The sequence below is a fragment of the Orycteropus afer genome, unplaced genomic scaffold, assembly GCF_000298275.1.
Source record: "Orycteropus afer afer isolate SDZICR_OR568_19922 unplaced genomic scaffold, OryAfe1.0 scaffold00226, whole genome shotgun sequence".
Taxonomy (NCBI): Eukaryota; Metazoa; Chordata; class Mammalia; order Tubulidentata; family Orycteropodidae; genus Orycteropus; species Orycteropus afer.
In genome coordinates, this window is record NW_006921813.1 from 3,375,782 (window position 1) to 3,396,593 (window position 20,812).

The following is a 20,812-nucleotide window of genomic DNA, read 5'->3' on the forward strand; positions in this document are numbered from 1 at the left end:
CATTGGGGTAAATTGTAGTCAATGTCATGAGACAAAGTGTATGTGAACTGCTGTATGGAAAGTGAATTTGCTCTGTAAACTTTCACTCAAATCACAATTAAAAATGAAAGAAAGAAAGTTGGATACTTTTAACCTCATTCCTATTTTTTGCAGACAGTTCTTGCTCCCCCAGATGTCCAACAGCAATATCTTTCAAGTATTCAGCACCTCCTTGGAGATGGTGAGATGCCAATTTATGACTTTTCTACTGATGTCAATTCATTGATTTGCATTATTGAAGCATTTTAAAAAGTGGGCAGGACTTTAAAATTTGTTTATATTCCATTAATAGGCCTGACTGAATTGATCACTGTCATTAAACAAGCCGTGCACAAGATTTTAGGAAAGTAAGCCATTTGTTTTTGACTTTTTTGACTTTTTGATTGTGATGAGTAAGCGAAAAAATTAGAACTGTTCTAGTGAAGCTAGTGACTTAGTAAATGACGGTTTGTAATATTCTTTGTAGCTTAATACATACACCCCTCTGGGGTGTTGGGTTATAGAATCCTTTTTCTTCATCAATATTAGCCATTTGGTTGTGAGAAAAAAGTTTTAGTATTTCATTTCTTAATGACTGATTTCCAAACAAATCAGAATTAGTTGGGTTAGGAGATAGAAGTCTTACTTTACAATCTGCTTCTGAGGCTTTTCTATCTGATCTGTACTAGTTAATATTACTCTATACTTACAGTGAAAATCTTCTTGTAAAATCTCCTGCAATATTGCATTATAAATCTCTATCTGTTTTCATTGGCTCAGTTAATGGCCCATAACTACTGGCTGATAATGCAACCCTTCTGTTGATTTTACCAGTTTAGTCATCAGCTTCATGTTTGACTGGACAGAATAGGATTTCAGATAGTGTTAAGAGTGTGAATAATATGTGTTGTTTAGAGTTAATTTATCCCAATTCCTTTTTGTCTGTTTCTAGTGTTTCCCTTAAACATTCTTTGTCCCTTTTGGACTTGGAGCAAAAACTAAAAGGAATCAGAAATCTTGTCGAGCAGCATCAGTCTTCTTCTTGGATTAATAAAGATGGGTCCAAATCTTTGTTATGCCATTATATGATGCCAGATGAAGAAACTCCACTAGCAGTTCAGGTGCTTCATTCATAACTATTCAACCAAACCAGTCATTCTATATATATTAAGCTTTTTTTGTGTTTTACTACCTATTGAAATTTAAATGTCTGATTATCTTGAAAGGTAAGTGATTGAAAAATATATATTTCATTACTTTAAATAAAATCTCATTAACTTAGATAACTGCAGATATGGCTGGTTTCTAGTTACAAACATATTTTTAGATATTAAGCAAATTTTTCTTGAGCATCAGATATGTGATAGACAGTATGACATATGTTGAAGATATAGTATGAGTAAGAAATGTTCATTACACTTGGGGAGCTCAGGAGACAAATTCAAGATAGCATGGCTGGAGGTATTTCTTTAAGATCAAGTTGCAGAAAATGTAAATGAAGGTTGGGGCAACATCATGAAGACATTTGCATGGCAAAATAGAGTTTGAAATTCAACATGTCATCAAAGAAAAAGTATTAGACCAGTCACACAATCACATTTGCTTTTCAAAGTAAGTAAATGATGGCAGTATGAAAATGTGCTGAAGGAAATTGCAGTCAATCAGGTGAGAACCAAGGATAGCCTACTCTAACAGTTATCAACCATGGTATTGCTGCACACTAGTAGGTCATCAACCATTGTGATAGAAATTATTCACTGATTACAAAGAATAAATGCCAAACATTGCAGATCATTTACATCATTTTTTAAGTAATTAGTGCCTCATCATTTGTCAACTGGATCATACCCATTCTCTGCAGATGGGAGACTACCTCTCACTCACTTGGCAACAGGAGAAGTGTTAGAACAAGAGTCCCCTATGCCACACCTCAGCATAGAGGTCTGCTACAAGAAAGACTGCCATGTTTTCCATTGCCTGCAAGTTTGCCTCTCCCCCTAGACTCCAAGCTTAGAGTTGTTTGGATACTGAGGAAACCCACATTTATGAATAGGCAAAGAAACTTTCAACCCATCTAAGGGTTGAACTTAAAAGAACTTAAATGATAGAGGCTAAACTGAACAAGTAGAACAGATGAGACAGAATTACTAGAAGCAGCAGAAGAAAACAGTATAGAACTCTCAAGGAGATGTAATAAAAGTGTTCAAAAAAAGATGTCTGCAACTGAACCAGTTTCCAAACTTGAAAATTCAACAGAACTGAAAAAGAAAATGATTGAAAGAACAAATAAAGAAAGCTATGTGATATGATAGATCAGAACTTACCTGAACTGAATTAAAACCTAAAACTTCAGATTAAAAAGTTGGCATTGAGTCCAGACAGCATTGGTGAAAAAGACACACACATATCCTGATAAGTTTTCTTAGGTATCAGGAGGGGTGGGGGTGGCAAATCAACCCAGGTCTCTGTAGCTCCAAAGCCTGCTCTGTTTCTGTCTATATATACTAGAAACCTGTTCAAGAAGTGTACGACAATCAAAGGTCTTACCAAGTATGATTTTACTTCGGCTCATATTTTAAACACTTAACTGTGCACATCAGCCTTTACAGTTTTTTAGGGTTTTAAGCATTTTATGATTGATGATAGAACCTACCTAGACTTAGTTTTCCTGAACTCTGGAGTTTATGAATGTAATTAGTTTCATTATAACCTTGTGCTAATATTTGAACCTCTAAAGTATGGCATTTTAACTTTACAGGCCTGTGGGCTTTCCCCTAGAGATGTGACCACTATTAGGCTACTCAATGAAACTAGAGACATGTTGGAAAGGTATGTATACTGCATGTAACAGGAAAAAATGTGTTTGTATTTTGAATATGCTTATGATCATTTATAATTTTTTATGAACAACATATTCAGCATAATATTTTACAAAACTTAAAATTTTAATCTATTCCCCAGCCATTAGGTATGATTTTCATACCTAAACTAGTGGTTCTCTATTTAGGGGTGGAGAGAGGTCTTGCCAACCCACTTTCCCATCTGGAGATTCTGATACAGTGTTTGAGGGGCTGGAAGATAGTTAGTGTTTGTATATTGATTTAAAGAAAAAAAATTTCCAGAGTGATTCTGGTATACCCAGTATAAGCTGGTAAATGTTTAACAACCAGCTGGGAGAGGAGGCCCTAAAACTGTAGTCAATATCTGTGGTATTAAAACTCCCACAGCAGCAGGATTCAGGCTACCATCCTGAAGTCACTGAATGCAGAGTTGGAAAGCGATGTGCACAGCGGCTCTTGAGAGGCTGCTCCAGCTAACCCTCCCTCATCCATGCACACTCTCCTGATAGCTTTCACAACAGGCTGTACTGGTCCTAAAAACTTGGATAAAAAGTCCACATCTTCTCTAAAAGTATTTCTCTTTTAAATTACCTCAAAGAGAGCTGGCTTGTAGTAATGGAAAAAGCATCAGGCTGTACATCCAAAGACCTAGATTCAAGTGTTGGCTCTGCTATTTATAATCTGTTAAAGCTTTGTTGAGCTTCTTAAACTCTCTGAGGTAATTTTATTGTTGTAAAATATGGGTGGTAATATCTGTCCTACCCACTTTATCTTAAGTGATAAAAATATCAAAGTCCCTATTAAATTAAGGGTACTGTATATCTTCCTGAGATAATGTAAGCCCTTTTTCTCAAGTTCCCATATTCTGAGGAAATTAGATACCCCCTCCTTATAATAATGTTTTCATGATCTAGAAGAAAATTAGAAAATATTTAGGTTAATTAGCTACTGAATCTGCTGTCTAAATTGATCAAGGCTTCAACTTCAAAATTTGAAAGTCTCCTAATTTTCTAGACTGACAGCCTCCACTTTTTTTTCTTATTCATTCAGATTCCCACCAGTCACTCCATGAAGCTCTAGTAAAGGTCATTAGTAATCTTTGGCCAATTCCAGTGAACCCATATGTTCATGTTACTTCTCCTTTCTCTGAAATTAGACACTGTTAATCAAACCTTTAAGTTTAGCTCTCTGATGGCTTCCATGACAGTGTAGTCTAATTTTTCTCCCAACTCTCAGGTCATTTTATTTTAGGTTCTTCAATCTCTGTCTTTCTTTAAACATTAGTGCTTCCCAGGTATTTATTCTTTTTTCATCTTCATTCCACTCTAAGCAATTTGATATACTCATATTGTTTTTAGTACTCTTGGTACGTTAATAACTTCCAAATTTGTAGCCTTAAACACATCTACTCCTATGAGCTGGCTTGGATTGCAATTTCCACATGTCAATCACTTGTTTATCTCATTCAGTTTTTTATTTATCAACTATTTATGAACCATTTATGGTGTTCAGTAAGACAGTTGAAGAAAATGTTTCAAGAAGAGTATGACTAAGTTGAATCAAATGCTACTGAAAGGTCAATTAAGATAAGGTCTGAGAAATGACAATCAGATGTGTCCAGATGGAGGTCACTGAGGGATCTTCTTGAGAAGTTTGAGTGGAGCAGTGGAATTGAAAACCTGATGAACAACAACTAGAGTTAAAAAAAGTGGAGGCAATGAATGCAGACAAAATAGCTGTTTTGGGATATTTTGTTTGAGAGTTACAGAGAAATCAGGTAGCATTTGAAGGTGAATGTGAGATCCAGATTTTGTTTTTGTTTTTTAAGCAGCATTTTAGGCCGTGAGATCAGGAATTTTTGTCTATTTACTTTATCATTGTTCTTTGTTCTCAGTTCTTAGAACAGTGCCTTGAATGTAGCAGATGCTCAAAAAAAATTATTTCATTGAACTGAACTGGTAGGGGAGGGAGAAATTGGCATAGGAAAGTAAGGTAGTTCTAAAAACAAGGGCTCTTAGTAAGAGAGAGGCATGAGATTCAATACACAGTACACAGGTTGCTTCTATGAGTGCCAGGAGGAATGGCTGAGGCTAAGTACAGATGCATGTAAGTTGGTAGATGTGTTGGGGTGAGTGTGTGAAAGTCCTTTTTTAATTGCTTGTATTTTAATGTATGTACAAAAGAGGAAGCGAGATCACTGAATTCAAAAACCACCCTCATTTCTTTTATTGGTTTAATTAAATCCAAGTTAGTAAGAAGACTAGAAATTAACATTTATTGAGAACTATGCTCCAAGCACTTTCTATACAGCTTTATATATCTTATTCATTAACCCTTACAATCCCCCTGTGATGATCTGTTCTTCAGTTTCTGTTCTATTTCTGCCCCTTTAATCATTTTATTTTCTTATTTGGACCCTACCATAATCCTTTTTAAAGGAGACCAACAGTGTTAAACATAAATTTACCAAATGACCTGCAGTTTCACTCCTAGATACACTACACAATCAAGAGAAATGAAAGCATAAGTTCACACAAAACTTACTTACGAATGTTCATAGCAGCATTATCCATAGTAGCCAAAATGTGAAAATAATTCTAGATGTTCATCACCTGCTGACTGGATAAACGATAGAACTCCATTCAGCAATGAAAAGGGAATGAGCCATTGATACATGGTACAACACTGGTGGGAATGCTCCTTAGAAGCAAGAATGCCAGGCTTCGTCTCACCTACTTTGGTCATGTTGTCATAAGGGACTAGTCTTTGAAGAAGGATGTCATGCTTGGTGGAGAGTCATCAAAAAGGGGGAAGACCCTTAACAAGGTGGATTGACACAGTGGCTGTAGTGATGGGCTCAGGTATAGCAAGGATTGTGAGGATGGCATGGGACCATGCAGTGTTTCGTTTTGTTGTACATGGGTTCACTGAGTGGGAGCCAACTTAACAGCACCTAACAACAGCAGCATAGGTGAATCTCAAAATGATTATGCTAAATGAAAGAAGCCAGACACAAAAGACTACATATTACAGGATTCTGTTGATAAGAAATGCCCAGAAAATCTATCGAGACAAAAAGTAGATTAGTAGCTGCCTGGGTGTGGAGGTGTGGATGGGGGTGATATTTCCGAATGTGTACATTTTAAAAACCATTGACTTGTACACTTACAAGAGGTGACTTCAATGACATACAAGTTCTATCTTGATAAAACTGTTTACAAAGAAAACTAAGGAGAAAAAGCAGACAGACAGACACACAGAGATTAACAAAGGTTAACTTAGCTAGGCATTTTCTACCTTTCATAGGACTCTTACATGCTATTCTTTATATCAGAGTTTTTGTGAGGTATTAATGGTATAATGAAAGAAGCTTGAACTTTAAGATCAAAAAGGCCTGGTTTCTTAATTACAGACCGATGGGCAGCTTCCCAAAAGTCTTTAGTTTTTCATCTGTACATGATAAAACCTGTGAGAGCCAGAACTCACCTCTCTGTGGAGCTGCCCTGTTTTTCCCAGGTCTTACAGATTTTCCACTTACGACAGCGTGTAATCTCACTACTTTTCTGTCACTCATTTTAGTGGAAAATATGTGAATTTTCCTTCCCTGACAGGTTCTCACTTTACACAGGTTCCAGCTTTTTCAGGTTTTACTGTGATATTTTCTAACTCATTGGGATACTATGGTATAGTATGCAAAGCAAACCAGTCACATCACAGTGAATATAAAAGGGTTCAGGAGTTCCTTGAGAGAAGGAATGTTAATGTTCTAAAAACACATTGTGAAAGTGCTGATCAATATAAGGAAATCTAGAAAAAGGGATATTCTCTTTGTTATGCTAATTAATGAAGTCTTTCTTTGTTAATTTTTTAATTGACCACTTGATATATTGTGTTTTAGATTTTGACTACAAATATTGGTGGCTTTCATAGGCAGCTACATAGTTACTAAACTTTTTCTGTTCCTTTGAGAATCTAAAAACTAATTTCTGCTTCTTGTTTTATATAGTCCAGATTTTAGTACAGTTCTGAATACCTGTTTAAACCGAGGTTTTAGTAGACTTCTAGATAATATGGCTGAGTTCTTTCGACCTACTGAGCAGGACCTGCAACATGGTAACTCCATGGACAGGTAAGATAACAGATAATGATAATCTAATGGATGCTCTGAAAAAATGGCACTCTGGATGTGTTTCATTTTGTTCCAAGTAACAAATCTTCAAGGATAAATTTGGATGCCTCATTTTTCAACAAATTAAACCTTGCTAAACCAGTAACTCATTCATTAGTAGAAGCTTCTTCCAGATTCAGTACTGAAGCTTGATTCTCTCTACTTTATTGTGAAACCTACCTTCCTATAAACCATATTCCAACTTTTTAAACTCTTTAGAATACAAAACTGACAACGTACTTATGTTTTAATGTATTCTTTAATGTTATTCCAGTACTGCCCTAATGAACCTACAGAATTCAATATTTTGGTCATTATAAAAATTAGCCCTTATTGTAGCTAATCATTTTATGAATTATCTCTTTCTTATTCTACAAATACATAAATTTATTCATTTTCAGCCATTATTCTGGGATTGGGGATATTTAGTATAATTGTTAGTAATTTTAATCATTACCATTATTACCAAGTCATGGACTTATGGCACCAAAATGTATCTTAAAGTTTTATTACATCTTTAGCATCCCTGAACTTGTATTAGAATTTCCACACTTTAAGGACCTCTGTTTTTCAGTTTTTAATGTTATACTCAGAAAGTAATGGGCATTAAATCAATGTTGACTGGTTAAAAGCTCACCTATTAAAATTAGGGGAACAATAACTGATATGCAATTTGTATGTACAATATCTAGTTTAACTCTTAAATACATAGAGCAAGGCATCATTTGCCCAACTCTGTGGGACCCTTCTTTATTGTATAAGAAATTTGCAATTAATATTGAGCATTTAGAATAGTTAGAGGCTTAAAGTTATTTTCTAAAACAATTTTAATATCATTCTAAAATCTTATTTAGCAATTTATAGAAAAATAAATTGGAGCTCAATACCAGCCTTAATATACTGCCTAAATCAAGGTACTCCAAATAAGATTTCACTATAATCTTTACCTAAGGCGCTCTGGTGGCATAGTGCCTAAGGCATTTGACTGCTAACCAGAAGGTTGGCTGTTCAAACCCACCAGCCACTCACAGAAGGAAGACTGGGCAATCTACTTCCATGAAGATTTACCACCTCAGAAACCCAAAGGGGGTTGCTGTGAGTTGGAATCGACTCGATGGCAGTGAGTTTGGTTTATAATCTTTACCTAGCAAGTTATTAGCTATTATTAGTAATTATAATCTATGCATAAAAAGTTACCAACGAAGAGGTGATAAATAAATGTAATAGTTGTTTTAACAGGAACAGATATTTGATCTTCCACACTGCAGAATTATAAAAGTTGCCCTACTACCATATCAGCCTTTGAGAGCCTTCCTTCTCTAAACTCCATTATCTGTACTTTCATGGAGAACCTACATGTGCTGCACTGGATTGTAGTTGATACTGCTCAGTTACACTTTAAGGCCCCTGTGAAAATCAGAGACTGTCTTATGCCCTTTCATATCTCTTTACACACAGTAGGAACTCAGTATACATTATCTAAGTTTATCCATTTCATATCTGTAACCAACTTCACGCTGTATGATTCAACACGAGAAACATTGCCATTATACCTACCAGCAGCCCTACTGTTTAACATGCTGTGGAAGTTCTAACCATCCTACTAAGTCAAGAAATAATAAGATTTTTAACTATTGGCAAAGAGACAAAAATATCATTATTTATGCATTCTTTTTTAAAATCAATTCAGAACCCTCAGGAGGATCAACCAAAAAAAATGCAAACTAATAAAAGCTCAAATAATGTATATTTACATTATAATATGTAAATATATATATAATATTTTAAAACCAAAAGCTTCCCTGTGCACCAGTAATAACCCAATAGAAAACATAATGCATAAAGATACACCTTTTAGGAGAATGATACAGATCTTAAGTATGAATATAGATATTAAGGGTCCAGAATAAAATGTTAGCAAATGAAATCCATAAATATTTAGCAAAAAGAAATGCAACCAATATTTGTTTTTGTTTTTATGTACAAGTACTATGATAAGTATTTTTCAGAACGTGACCTTATTGAATTTTTTAAAATAACCTTAGGAAGTAAGTACTAATATTTTCATCATTTTATGGACAAGGAAACTGAGACCCAGAAATTAAATAACTTCAAATCAAACAGTTTAGCAAGTGGTAAAACCAAATGTTAAATTGTTTCTGTCTCATATCGGAGCCTACAATTTTTAACCATTATACTTTAGCACTATGACTAATAAGAGTTTAAGAATCCAAGGAGAGTTAAAACATTAAGAAGCTATTACATTAATCCATATCATTAAGTTAATGGGGGAAAATATATCTCCATGCTGTTGAAAAAGCATTAAATAAAATTGAATTATCTAAAAAAATCGGAGCTCTGGTGGTGTAGTGCCTAAGGCATTTGACTGCTAACCAGAAGGCTGGCAGTTCAAACCCACCAGCCGCTCCTCAGAAGGAAGGTTGGACAATCTACTTCCATAGTGATACCGCCTTGTAAACTCAAGGAGAGGTCTCTATGAGTTGGATTCAACTCAATGGTAGTGTGTTGCATTGCGTATTAATAAAATATTTTACTCAAAATATATATACTTTATATAATAAAAAAAGATTTTAAATCTTTTTTATTAAATTTTAAATGTCATACTTAAAACACTAGAAAGATTTCCATTAAATTTAAAAAAAATATATAAAGATGGTCACTATTGACATATTTAAGGCGCTCTGGTGGCATAGTGCTTAAGACATTTGACTATTAACCAGAAGGTTGGTGGTTCAAACCCACAAGCTACTCTGCCAAAGGAAGATGGGGCGATCTAGTTCTGTAAAGATTTACTATCTCAGAAACCCAATAGGTGTCGCAATGAATCAGAATCGACTTGATGGCAGTGAGTTTTTATTATTGACATTTATTCAGCATTGTTCTGTAGTTCTAACTCATGCAGTAAGACTAGGAAAAGACTGACTTTGAGAACCAAAAGCAGAAAGCCACTGATTTTTATATTTTTATCTTGCAAATAAATAACAAACTTACTAAGCATCCTTACTGCTTTTGATTTCTAAGTTAAATTCATCTCATCTTCAAAATGCATTTTTTGCAAAGGGAGAAAAAAGAATTATTGTTGTATAAAGATGACAGGATTATATACTTAGGAACCATAGATCAAAACAAGCTTTATAATCAATAGTAATGCAAATAGCATATTTGCAATATATGTCATACAAGGAGGCTAATTTTATATGTATACAAAACTTTACACAACAATCAAGGAATGAAATACTCAAAAAAATAGTCAAAGACACAAACAGATCATTCACAAAACAGATAATTCACAAAAATGGCCAGTTTGTTCACTCATCTAACACCTACCTTTTGAACACCTGCTGTGGATCAAGCCATGTAGTAGATCTTGCAGCCCACTAGAGGAAATAAATAGACTGTGAACAGGAGTCAGAATCAACTCAGTGGCAGCAGGTTTTAACAAATGTGGAAAGTCAAGTAAAGTTTCTCTAGGAGATAACATTTGACCTGAGAACTAAAGATGGTTTAGCTGTTAGATTAATACTCTGAGCAGAAACTACAGCCTGGGCAAAGCCTTTGAAGACTGGAAGAAGGATGGTGTGCTGGTACAACAGATGGAACCAAGGAAAAAGTTTTGTGTCTCTCCATGCTAGACAAAGCTGGAGAATTTGACAAGTTACAAATTCTGGTTATCAGGCTAAGGATGCTGGGGAACCTTGGAAGGGTTTTGAGCAGGAGAGTCACATGATGAGATTAACGTTGTAGGATCACACTGATTTGGGGGATGGGGTAGGGGATGAATGAAGGCTTTTATTAATTGATTCAACAAGTGTGTATTAAACACTTACTATGCACCTGACACTTTACTAAGTGTTGAACTAAAGCAGTAAGTAAGGTGGACATGGTACCTAACTTCATGGATTTTCTATGATAGTGGGCTAGAGAGACAGCAAACAAGTGAACAAAATAATTGCATTTTGAAAAATGCTATTTTGAAGAGAAAATGCTTAATTTCTTCAGTAAGACATAAACCTTGCCACTTCCTTTTTTCCTTTCAGACATTACTTCATTTCTCAACACAGCACAGTTATTGGACACCACAGTATCAGCTTTTTCATGATGTTTTCAAGGAAATGTCTAGTGTAACTCCAGATTTCAATGTATAAAGTCTGATTTTTTTATTGTGATAAGACTGAGTCTACAATCCACACAAAAAAATTAGTTGTATCATTCAACAGTTATATAGCACACACAGTCATGTATGTGTTTACTTATTTATTCAGCCAACAAATGTTTACTGAACACTTGCAAGATAAAAGGCCATGGCAGAGTCTAGGCAAGAGATAACAGTTAGTTTGGACTCGGTTTGGTGATGAGGAGAAGTAGGCATGTTTAGGAAATATTTAGGGTTCATGAAGGGAGTCTGTAGGCAGGAGAAGGAAGCGGCAAGGAAAATTCCCAGGTTTCCAGCTTTTACAGCCTAATGGGTAATAATAGTACCGTTCACTGGAGAAGGGGGGTGGGGGGTACAACATCACTAATAGAGAAATACAGGTAGGTGAAAACCGTGAGATACCATTTTCACCTCTCAGATGTAAAAGGTTAAAGGAAAAGATAATGCCCAGACTAGAAAAAAGACACAATGGAGCAGGTATCATCACACTGCTGGAGAAGTAGAGAACATGCAGTGATATGTGTCACAATCCTTAAACATTCATACCCTTTGAGCCAGTAATTCCATGTATGTATACATAAAGAGTTATTTGTACTAAGAGAAATTAGGAAAAAACTTAAATGTCTAAGTCTGTGGAGCTGATAGGAGCTCTGCTGGCATAGTGCCTAAGGCACTTGACTGCTAACCAGAAGGCTGGCGGTTCAAACCCACCAGCCACTCCTTGGAAGGAAGGTTGGGCAATCTACTTCCATAGTGATACTATCTCAGAAACCCAAGGAGGGGTCGCTATGAGTTGGGTCTGACTCAGCAGCACATAACACATGGAGCTGATGGTACATAGTCTAAGCAGCTAAGGAGGTCTGGTAGTGTAGTGGTTAAGGCATTTGGCTGCTATCCAGAAGGTCAGTGGTTTGAACCCACAAGTCACTCTACAGAAGAAAGTGAGGCAGTCTGTTTCTGTAAAAATTTACAGCCTTGGAAACCCAATGAGGGTCACCATGAGTCAGAATTGACTCCACGACAGTGCGTTTGAGAAGGTGATTATTGTAAAACCATGAAAAAACAATCAAAAATTTGGAAAAACTTTTAAATAAGATGGAAAAATGCTCATATTACTAAAAATGCAAAGCCGTGTACTCAAGAAATTGGGGGTTGAGTAGGGGATGAATGAAGGCTTGTATTAATTGCTTCAACAAGTATGTATTGAACAGTAATAGTTTTCAGCTTAAAAGATACAACAAAAAGCTTATGTATTATGTATATATGATGAGCATTTTAGGAGCCCTGGTGGCACAGTGGTTAAGTGCTCAGCTGCTAACAGAAAGGTCGACAGTTCTAACCCACCAGCGGTTTCACAGGAATTAAGACCTGATGATGCACTCCCATAAAGACTACAGCCTAGAAAACCCTATAAGGCAGTTCTACGTGTCATAGAGGGTTGCTGTGAGTCAGAATCAACTCAGCCTTACCCAACAACAACATGGTGTATGTGTTTGTGTGTAATGACAGAGAGGATTAACCGTGATGTCAATTACAGGTGTTATTTCTAGGTGATAGAATCACGTGCAACGTTTATTTTCTTAATACTGTTCTCTAAGTATTCTTCAATGATTCTATATAACTTTTATAATTAAAATGTTAAATTCCTATAAGGTACTTTAAGAAAATAATTATTACTGTGATGATTTTCCAGTCTTTCCAGTGTCAGCTTGCCTTTAGCTAAGATAATCCCGATAATAAATGGACAAATTCATTCAGTTTGCAGTGAGACACCTAGTCATTTTGTTCAGGTAAGAAGAAATCCTGGGGGCACTGTATTTTTGGTTGTAGTCATGTTTGTCTAACATAAAATTATATTTCTTTCCTTTGTAATTTGTTCTATTTAAAAGATGAAAGAATGCTTCCTGAGAGTAGTAAAATATCACGGCAAATTTAGCAGATTGGCCTTCCTCCATATTATAGCCTTAAACACCTGTTACACTGCATTTGAGTCCAGATACCTGTCAGTCAGTTGGATTTAAGTAGTCTTAATGTTTTACAGTAAACTGAGCTAACAAGAAGATTGCCCTTTGAAGCAGCTCCATGATCCAGTTCTTCAGATTTTGAGGAAAACAAAAAAAAGTGGAGAAATAAAGCATTTAGTAATTACTAAAATATATCTATTAATGGTGCATTAATAATCTGCTCCCACACATTTTTATATCACATGACAGTTATGGAAGTTAGTAGAACTGTCATTATCTTGTTAATGTATGGCTGAAGATACAATATTACTGTACTATAAATTTGAGTTTAACAAGCATTTATATAAAATATAACCATTTTCAAATGAAAATGTCTGTGATTTCTATTGGTGATGAAGTCACAGATCCAGCTAATGCTATTGCAGTTACCTACATTCATTGTTTTAAGTCCAGTACTTGTCTGTCAGTTTGTCAGACTGTGGTGGCTTGAGTGTTGCTTTGAGGCTGGAGGCTATGCCACCAGAATTTCAAACACCAGCAGAGTCACCCATGGTGGACGGGTTTCAGCAGAGCTTCCAGGCTTAGACAGACTTGGAAGAAAGAAAGGGCCATCCACTTCTCAAAGAATTGGCCAGTGAAAACTTTATGAATAGCAGTGAAACATTGTCTGACATATTACTGGAAAACTTTATGAATAGCTCTGAAATATTGTCCAATATAGTACCAGACAATGAGCCCCTCAAATTGGAAGGCACTCAAAATATGACTGGGGAAGAGCTTCCTCCTTGGAGTAGAGCCAGCCTTGATGTGGATGGAATAAAGTTTTCAGTACCTCCATTTACTGATGTGGCATGATCAAAATGAGAAGAAACAGCTGCAGATATCCATTAATAATCGGAACATGGACATGTATGAATCCAGGAAAATTGGAAGTTGTCAAAAATAAAATGGAACGTGTCAAGATCAATATCCAAGGCATTTGTGAGCTGAAAGGGACTTGTTTTGGCCATTTTAAATCAGACAACCGTATGATCTACTATGCCGGCAGTGACAAACTGAACAGGAATGGCGTGGCATTCACAAAGAATGCTTCAAGATCTATCCTGAAGTACAGTGCTGTGATAGGATAATATCCATATGCCTACAAGGAAGACCAGTTAACACTACAGTTATTCAAATTTATGCACAAACCATCAAAGCCAAAGACGAGGCAAGTGAAGATTTTTACCAACTTTTGCAGTCTAAATTGACCAAACATGCAATCAAGATGTGCTGATTATTACTGGTGATTGGAATGCAAAAGTTGGAAAAAAAGAAGAATCCCCAGCAGTTGGAAAATATGGCCTTGGTGATAGAAAGTGACGCTGGAGATCACATGATAGAATTTTTCAAGACCAACGTCATTCATTGCAAATATCTTTTTTCAACAACACAAATGGCTGCTGTACATATGGACTTTGCCAGATGGAGTACACAGGAATCAGATTGACTACATGTATGGCAAGAGGCAATGGAGAAGCTCAGTATCTTCAGCCAAAATAAGGCCAGAAGCTGACTGTGGAACAGACCATCAACTGCTCATATGCAAGTTCAAATTTAAGCTGAAGACAATTAAAACAAGTCCCCCAAAGTCAAAATATGACCTGGAATATATCCCTCCTGAATATAGAGACCATCTAAAGAGTAGATTTGATACATTGAACGTCAGTGACCAAAAACCAGAGGAATTGTGGGATGATATCAAGAACATCATCCATGAAGAAAGCAAAAGGTCATTGAGAAGACATGAAGACCAAAATAGATGTCAGAAGACACTCTGAAACTTGCCCTTGAAGGGAAAATAGCTAAAGCAAATGAAAGAAATGACAAGATAAAAGAGCTGAACAGAAGATATTTCAAAGAGCAGCTCCAGAAGACAAAGACAATTACTATAATGAAATGTGCAAAGGCCTGGAGTTAGAAAACCAAAAGAACAAACTCAGCATTTCTCAAGCTGAAAGAACTGAAGAAAAAATTTAAACCTCAAGTTGCAATATTGAAAGATTCTATGGGCAAACTATTGAATGATGCAGGAAACATCAAAAGAAGATGGAAGGAATATAGAGTCACTGTACCAAAAACAATTGGTCGATGTCCATCCATTTCAGGAGGTGACACATGATCAAGAACCAGTGGTATTGAAGGACAAAGTCCAAGCTGCTCTGCAGGAATTAGTGAAGCACAAGGCTTGGAACTGTTGGAATACCCCTTGAGATGTGTTTGGTTACCTAGTGCCACTCTAACAAGAATATACCACAAATGGGATGGCTTTAACAAACAGGAGTTTATTCTCTTACAGTTTTGGAGGCTTTAAGTCCGAGTTCAAAGTGCCAGTCTCTAGGAGCTAGGTGAAAGCCCCTCAACCTTGGGCTTCAGCTCTGCCTCTTGTTCCTGGCCCACTGAAGCTACAGGCTTCTCTCCTTTCAGACAGCTGCTGGCTGCCGAGGCTGACAAACCCAGGGTCGAGAAGTAAAAAGCCACAGTCCCAATGTTGTTCCCAAACAACACAGCAGGCCACTGACTCAAGTCCAGTGGAAGTCCCACAATCAGGGGAGCAAGGCCAGCTGCTGAACAACAACTCAGCAACCTGCAGGGTTCAAGCATGCCATAAGCTAGAGACCATTCCCAAAGCTGCTGCTTATATACAGGAAGCAGACCACATCCCTAAGGTAGCTACTCAGCTGTTTGTGGTGGATCTCACCATGGAGTTGATTGCCAGTCTCATCATGGGGAATAACTACCACCAGCTGCCCAGCCACTCAACCAGGCCCAGCCAAGTTGACACACAACCTTAACCACCACAAGGTGTTTTCAACAAACAAGCCACGCTGGAGGCACTCACTCATCTATGCCAAGAAATTTGGAAGACAGCTACCTGGCCAACTAACTGGAAGAGATCCATATTTGTACCCATTCCAAAGAAAGGTGATCCCACACAATGTGGAAATTAGCGAACAATATCATTAATATCACACACAAATAAAATCTTACTGAAGATAATTCAAAAACAGTTGCAGCAGTATATTGACAGAGAACTTCCAGAAATGCAAGCTGGATTCAGAAGAGGCTGTGGAACAAGGGATATCATAGCTGATGTCAGATGGATCTTGGCTGAAAGCAAATACCAGAAAGATGTTTACTTGTATTTTATTGACTATACAAAAGCATCTGATTGTGTAGATCATAACAAATTGTGGATAACATTGGGAAGAATGGGAATTCCAGAACACTTAATTGTGCTCATGAGGAACCTGTATATAGACAGACCAGGAGGCTGTCATTCACACAGAACAAGGAGATACTGCATGGTTTAAAATCAGGAAGGGAGTATGTCAGGGTTGTATCCTTTCACTGTACTTATTCAGTCTTATTATATGCTGAGCAAATAATCTGAGAAGCTGGACTATATGAAGAATAGCATGGCATCAGGAATGGAGGAAGACTTACTAACAACCTGTGATATGAAGGTGACACAATTTTGCTTGCTGAAAGTGAGGATAACCTGAAGCACTTACTGATGAAGATTAAAGACCATGGTCTTTATGTTGGATTACACCTCAACATAAAGAAAATGAAAATCCTCTCTCAACTTGACCAATAAGCACCATCGTGATAAATGGAGAAAAGATTGAAATAGTCAAAGATTTCGTATTACTTGTTTCCACAATCAACACCAATGGAAACAGCAGTCAGGACATCAGATGTCACATTGCACTGGGCAAATCTGCTGCAAAAAAAAAAACCTCTTTAAAGTGCTGAAGAGCAAAGATGTCTCTTTGAAGACTAAGGTGCACCTAACCCAAGCCATGGTATTTTCAGTCTCCTCGTATGCATGTGAGAGCTGGGCAGTGAATAAGGAAGACCAAAGAAGGGTTGATGCCTTTGAGTTGTGTTGTGAAGAATACTGAAAGTACCATGGACTTCCAAAAGAACTAACAAATCTGTCCTGGAAGAAGTGCAGGTGGAATGCTCCTTGGAAGCAAGAATGGCCGGACTTTGTCTGACCTACTTTTGTCATGTCAGAAGGGACCATTCCCTGGAGAAGGGTATCATGGCTGGTAAAGTGGAGGGTCAGCGAGAAAGGGGGAATGCCCTCAACGAGATGAATTGACACAGTGGCTGCAGTGATGCACTCAGGTGTTGTTGTTGTTGTTGTTATGTGCCATTGAGTCGGACCCGACTCACAGTGAGCCCCCCTTGGGTTTCCGAGGCAGTATCACTATGGAAGTAGATTGCCCCATCTTCCTTCCAAGGAGTGGCTGGTGGGTTTGAACCGCCAGCCTTCTGGTTAGCAGTCAAATGCCTTAGGCACTATGAGGCTGGCACAGGACCAGACAGTGTTTCATTCTGTTGTGCATAGGGTCCTTGTAAGTTGGAGCAGACTCGATGGCACCTAACAACAACAACATTGAAGAAAATGCTCGATGTCAGTTAGAGGTAGTGAAAATAAAGATGTGATGGTTTTCCTTATCTTACATTCACAGCCCCCTTGAGGGATTAAGAACCCTTGCTCAAAAGTGTATTTTATGTGTTATTTGTATATGTGTGTACATATATATGTAAGATCTTCTAGAAAGGAATATACCAAAGCACATTTTATTTCAGCTTCCAGCAAAAGCACTTTTAGTCTTGTACCTTTAGCATTTTAATTGTTTGTTCAGCAAATATTTTTGTGGCACTTGACACACACAACAATTCATTTATAGAGTCTTTTTTTCTTCTTAAAGTCATACCTGAATACTTATAGTCCCCATCATTCCTCATAGAAGAACCTGAACAGTCAATATCTCCTAGAATTTATCTTAAGAAAAACTATTTCTCCCCTTTAGTGATTTACTTTTTGCCTGTAATAAACTTCCACAAAACTTGGAACTGCATTCATTGCTTGATTGCAGACATGAATTCAGTGTCTCTCTACTTCTTATTAACTGTAAGATATTCTCTTCTTTGCTAGGATCTGTTGATGATGGAACAAGTGAAAGACTTTGCCGCTAATGTGTATGAAGCTTTTAGTACACCTCAGCAACTGGAGAAATAATTTTTCCTTCAAGAAAAACTACAGTGACATTCATTTACTTTTTTAAAAATACACAGAATAAATCAACTAGAGTAGTAGACTGTTACCAAAATGTCTAATAAAAAATATATTCTTAAAGTCTTCATTTCATAACGAAACAGATTTATTTGGCATCTTAATATATTTTTTTAAAATCAGCAAGAGATAGTTTTTGTCGGCCTGAGTGTTTACCAATGCAACTATCAGACTGGTAATAGTTTATTACACCACGGCTGTTACTTCCAAACTAGAGAAAGCAAATGTATATACTTTGTTATGTAATCTAAAATGCCCTATACTTTGACATTAATACTGAGGAAAACTCTGCTTGGGAAACAAGCCCAGGATGTATGAAGTTTAAGAAAATATGCTATTTAATGAGTCGTAAACTTTACTAGACCGTGGTGAACGGGGGTGAGTCAGACCCTTCTCCAGTTCCCTTTAAGGGAATGAGTATTTGTCTCCGTTATGTCCTGATAAAGGACTTTTTATAGAAATAAGTGCATTTTTACAACCATAATCAGCTATTGTTTTCTCTGCTGCTGTTAATAAGCTTTAGAAAACTACACATTGGTTGATGTTGATCCCATTTACTCACAGCTATTATTAACTACATAGTTTTATTCATTTGTATGTGAATAATTTTAGTAGTTTACTTTGTAGTAATTTTGAGCACAGGGAATATCTATTGTAATAAAATATTTTAGTAAAATATGGTTTTGTTAATACTTTTTGACCATCAATTTATTTGTCCTATAGAATTTTTGCTGTTATTTTGGAAGAATTATCTAGTTTTCAAGTTTCATTTTCACTGATAATGTAATTGTTGCTTTTTATCTTGTTTGTTTAGAAAATAATACATAGCTTTACCTTCTGAAAAAATAATCCATTTTCTCTAAGACATCTATAGCTCTGTTCATTATAATTAGGGCAGAAATTAATGAATCATTGTATATCATCAGATTATGAGATTTCTGTAACAGCAGCCAACATAACATACAGCTAAACAGTAAAAGGTAGAAAATGAACTGTGAAGTCTCCTCTGTGAGCCCACTGCTGGGGAGTCTGTGTCTAGAATATTAAAAACAGGTGTGTGCAAAGGTGCAGAGGAGGGCAAATACTTCTTTCAAAATTTGACAGAATATAATGATACTGTTTCTAATAATATGAAAGAAAAACTTTTTAGTGAATGCATGTGTAATAGAGCATGCATTTCTTCTTGTTATGTGCCATGGAGTTGGACCCAACTCATAGCAACCCCTCCTTGGGTTTCCGAGGTGATATCACTATGGAAGTAGATTGCCCAACCTTCCTTCTGACATAGTTGTGAATCAGGGTAAATAGTAGGAGCCTAGAATTTAATCCAGGGAAATTTGACTTGAGACTAAAGTGGGGAAGGATAGAAATATGATGAGAGTTATCCCCTAAAATCATCTGCATCTGGAAAGTTGTGGTAGTTGAAGATGGCAAGGTTCAAAGCTCATACAATACTAGTTAATTGGCCTTAGACATTACAGATTTGCCTTCTAATAGGGCGAGAGGAGCCATCTTGCTTGGGACCATTAGCTTTTTGGTCAATCCAAACAGTCAGTGAAAACAGTGTCATAAAAGTGTAACACATATATCCTGAGACATTTTAATTTAAAATATAAATACCAATTTATTTGCCAGTTATTTAATGAAGGACCTGGGCCTATAAACCACGTCCATTATATAGTTGTGAACCAGGGTAAAGAATTCTATGGTTTTTACAATATTTTCCCTCAGTAGGTTAGAACTGTTTTGCCCACACTTAATAGCTTTAAAAAAAAAGACAACACATTTTTATTACTTTTTCCAAAGCATTCAACTTTGCTTTCATAGAAACTCATGTCATCAGGTTATATAATCATAATTTTAATTTCACTTTGGTAACAAACTCAACTAAGCCAATTACTATAATGAAATGTGCAAAGACCTGGAGTCTGAAAACCAAAAAGGAAGAACACGCTAAGCATTTCTCAAACTGAAAGAACTGAAGAAAAAATTGAAGCCTTGAGTTGCAATATTGAGAGATTCTATGGGCAAAATATTGAATGATGCAGGAAACATCAAGAGAAGATGGCAGGAATACACAGAGTCACTGTACCAAAAAGAACTGATTGATCTTCACCCATTTCAAGAAGTGGCATATGATCTAGAACCAATGGTAATGAAGGAAGAAGTCAAAGCTGCAATGAAAGATCTGGCGAAGAACAAGGCTCCGGGAATTGATGGCATACCGATTGAGATATTTCAACAAACAGATGCCCCATTGGAGGCACTCACTCAGTTATACCAAGAGATTTGGAGGACAGCTACCGGGCCAACTGACTGGAAGAGATCCATATTTGTGCCCATTCCAAAGAAAGGTGATCCCACAGAATGTAGAAATTATAGAACAATATCATTAATATCACATGCAAGTAAGATCTTACTGAAGATAATTCAGAAATGTTTGCAGCAGTATATTGATAGAGAACTTCCAGAGGTTCAAGCCGGATTCAGAAGAGGACGTGGAACAAGGGATATCAT

The 20,812-nt window shown here is 36.5% G+C and overlaps 1 protein-coding gene across 1 annotated transcript in view; it reads left to right on the forward strand.

Moving 5' to 3' along the window:
- Nucleotides 1-18,241, forward strand: part of PEX3 (peroxisomal biogenesis factor 3) — a 51,847-nt gene extending 33,606 nt beyond the window's left edge. Inside the window, exons 6-12 of the mRNA XM_007948806.2 lie at nucleotides 154-220; nucleotides 332-386; nucleotides 971-1,139; nucleotides 2,777-2,847; nucleotides 6,865-6,987; nucleotides 12,894-12,990; nucleotides 18,158-18,241. Coding sequence (XP_007946997.1) covers nucleotides 154-220; nucleotides 332-386; nucleotides 971-1,139; nucleotides 2,777-2,847; nucleotides 6,865-6,987; nucleotides 12,894-12,990; nucleotides 18,158-18,241 — 666 coding nt within the window. The remainder of the gene's footprint in view (nucleotides 1-153; nucleotides 221-331; nucleotides 387-970; nucleotides 1,140-2,776; nucleotides 2,848-6,864; nucleotides 6,988-12,893; nucleotides 12,991-18,157) is intronic.
- Nucleotides 18,242-20,812: the final 2,571 nt, after the last annotated feature.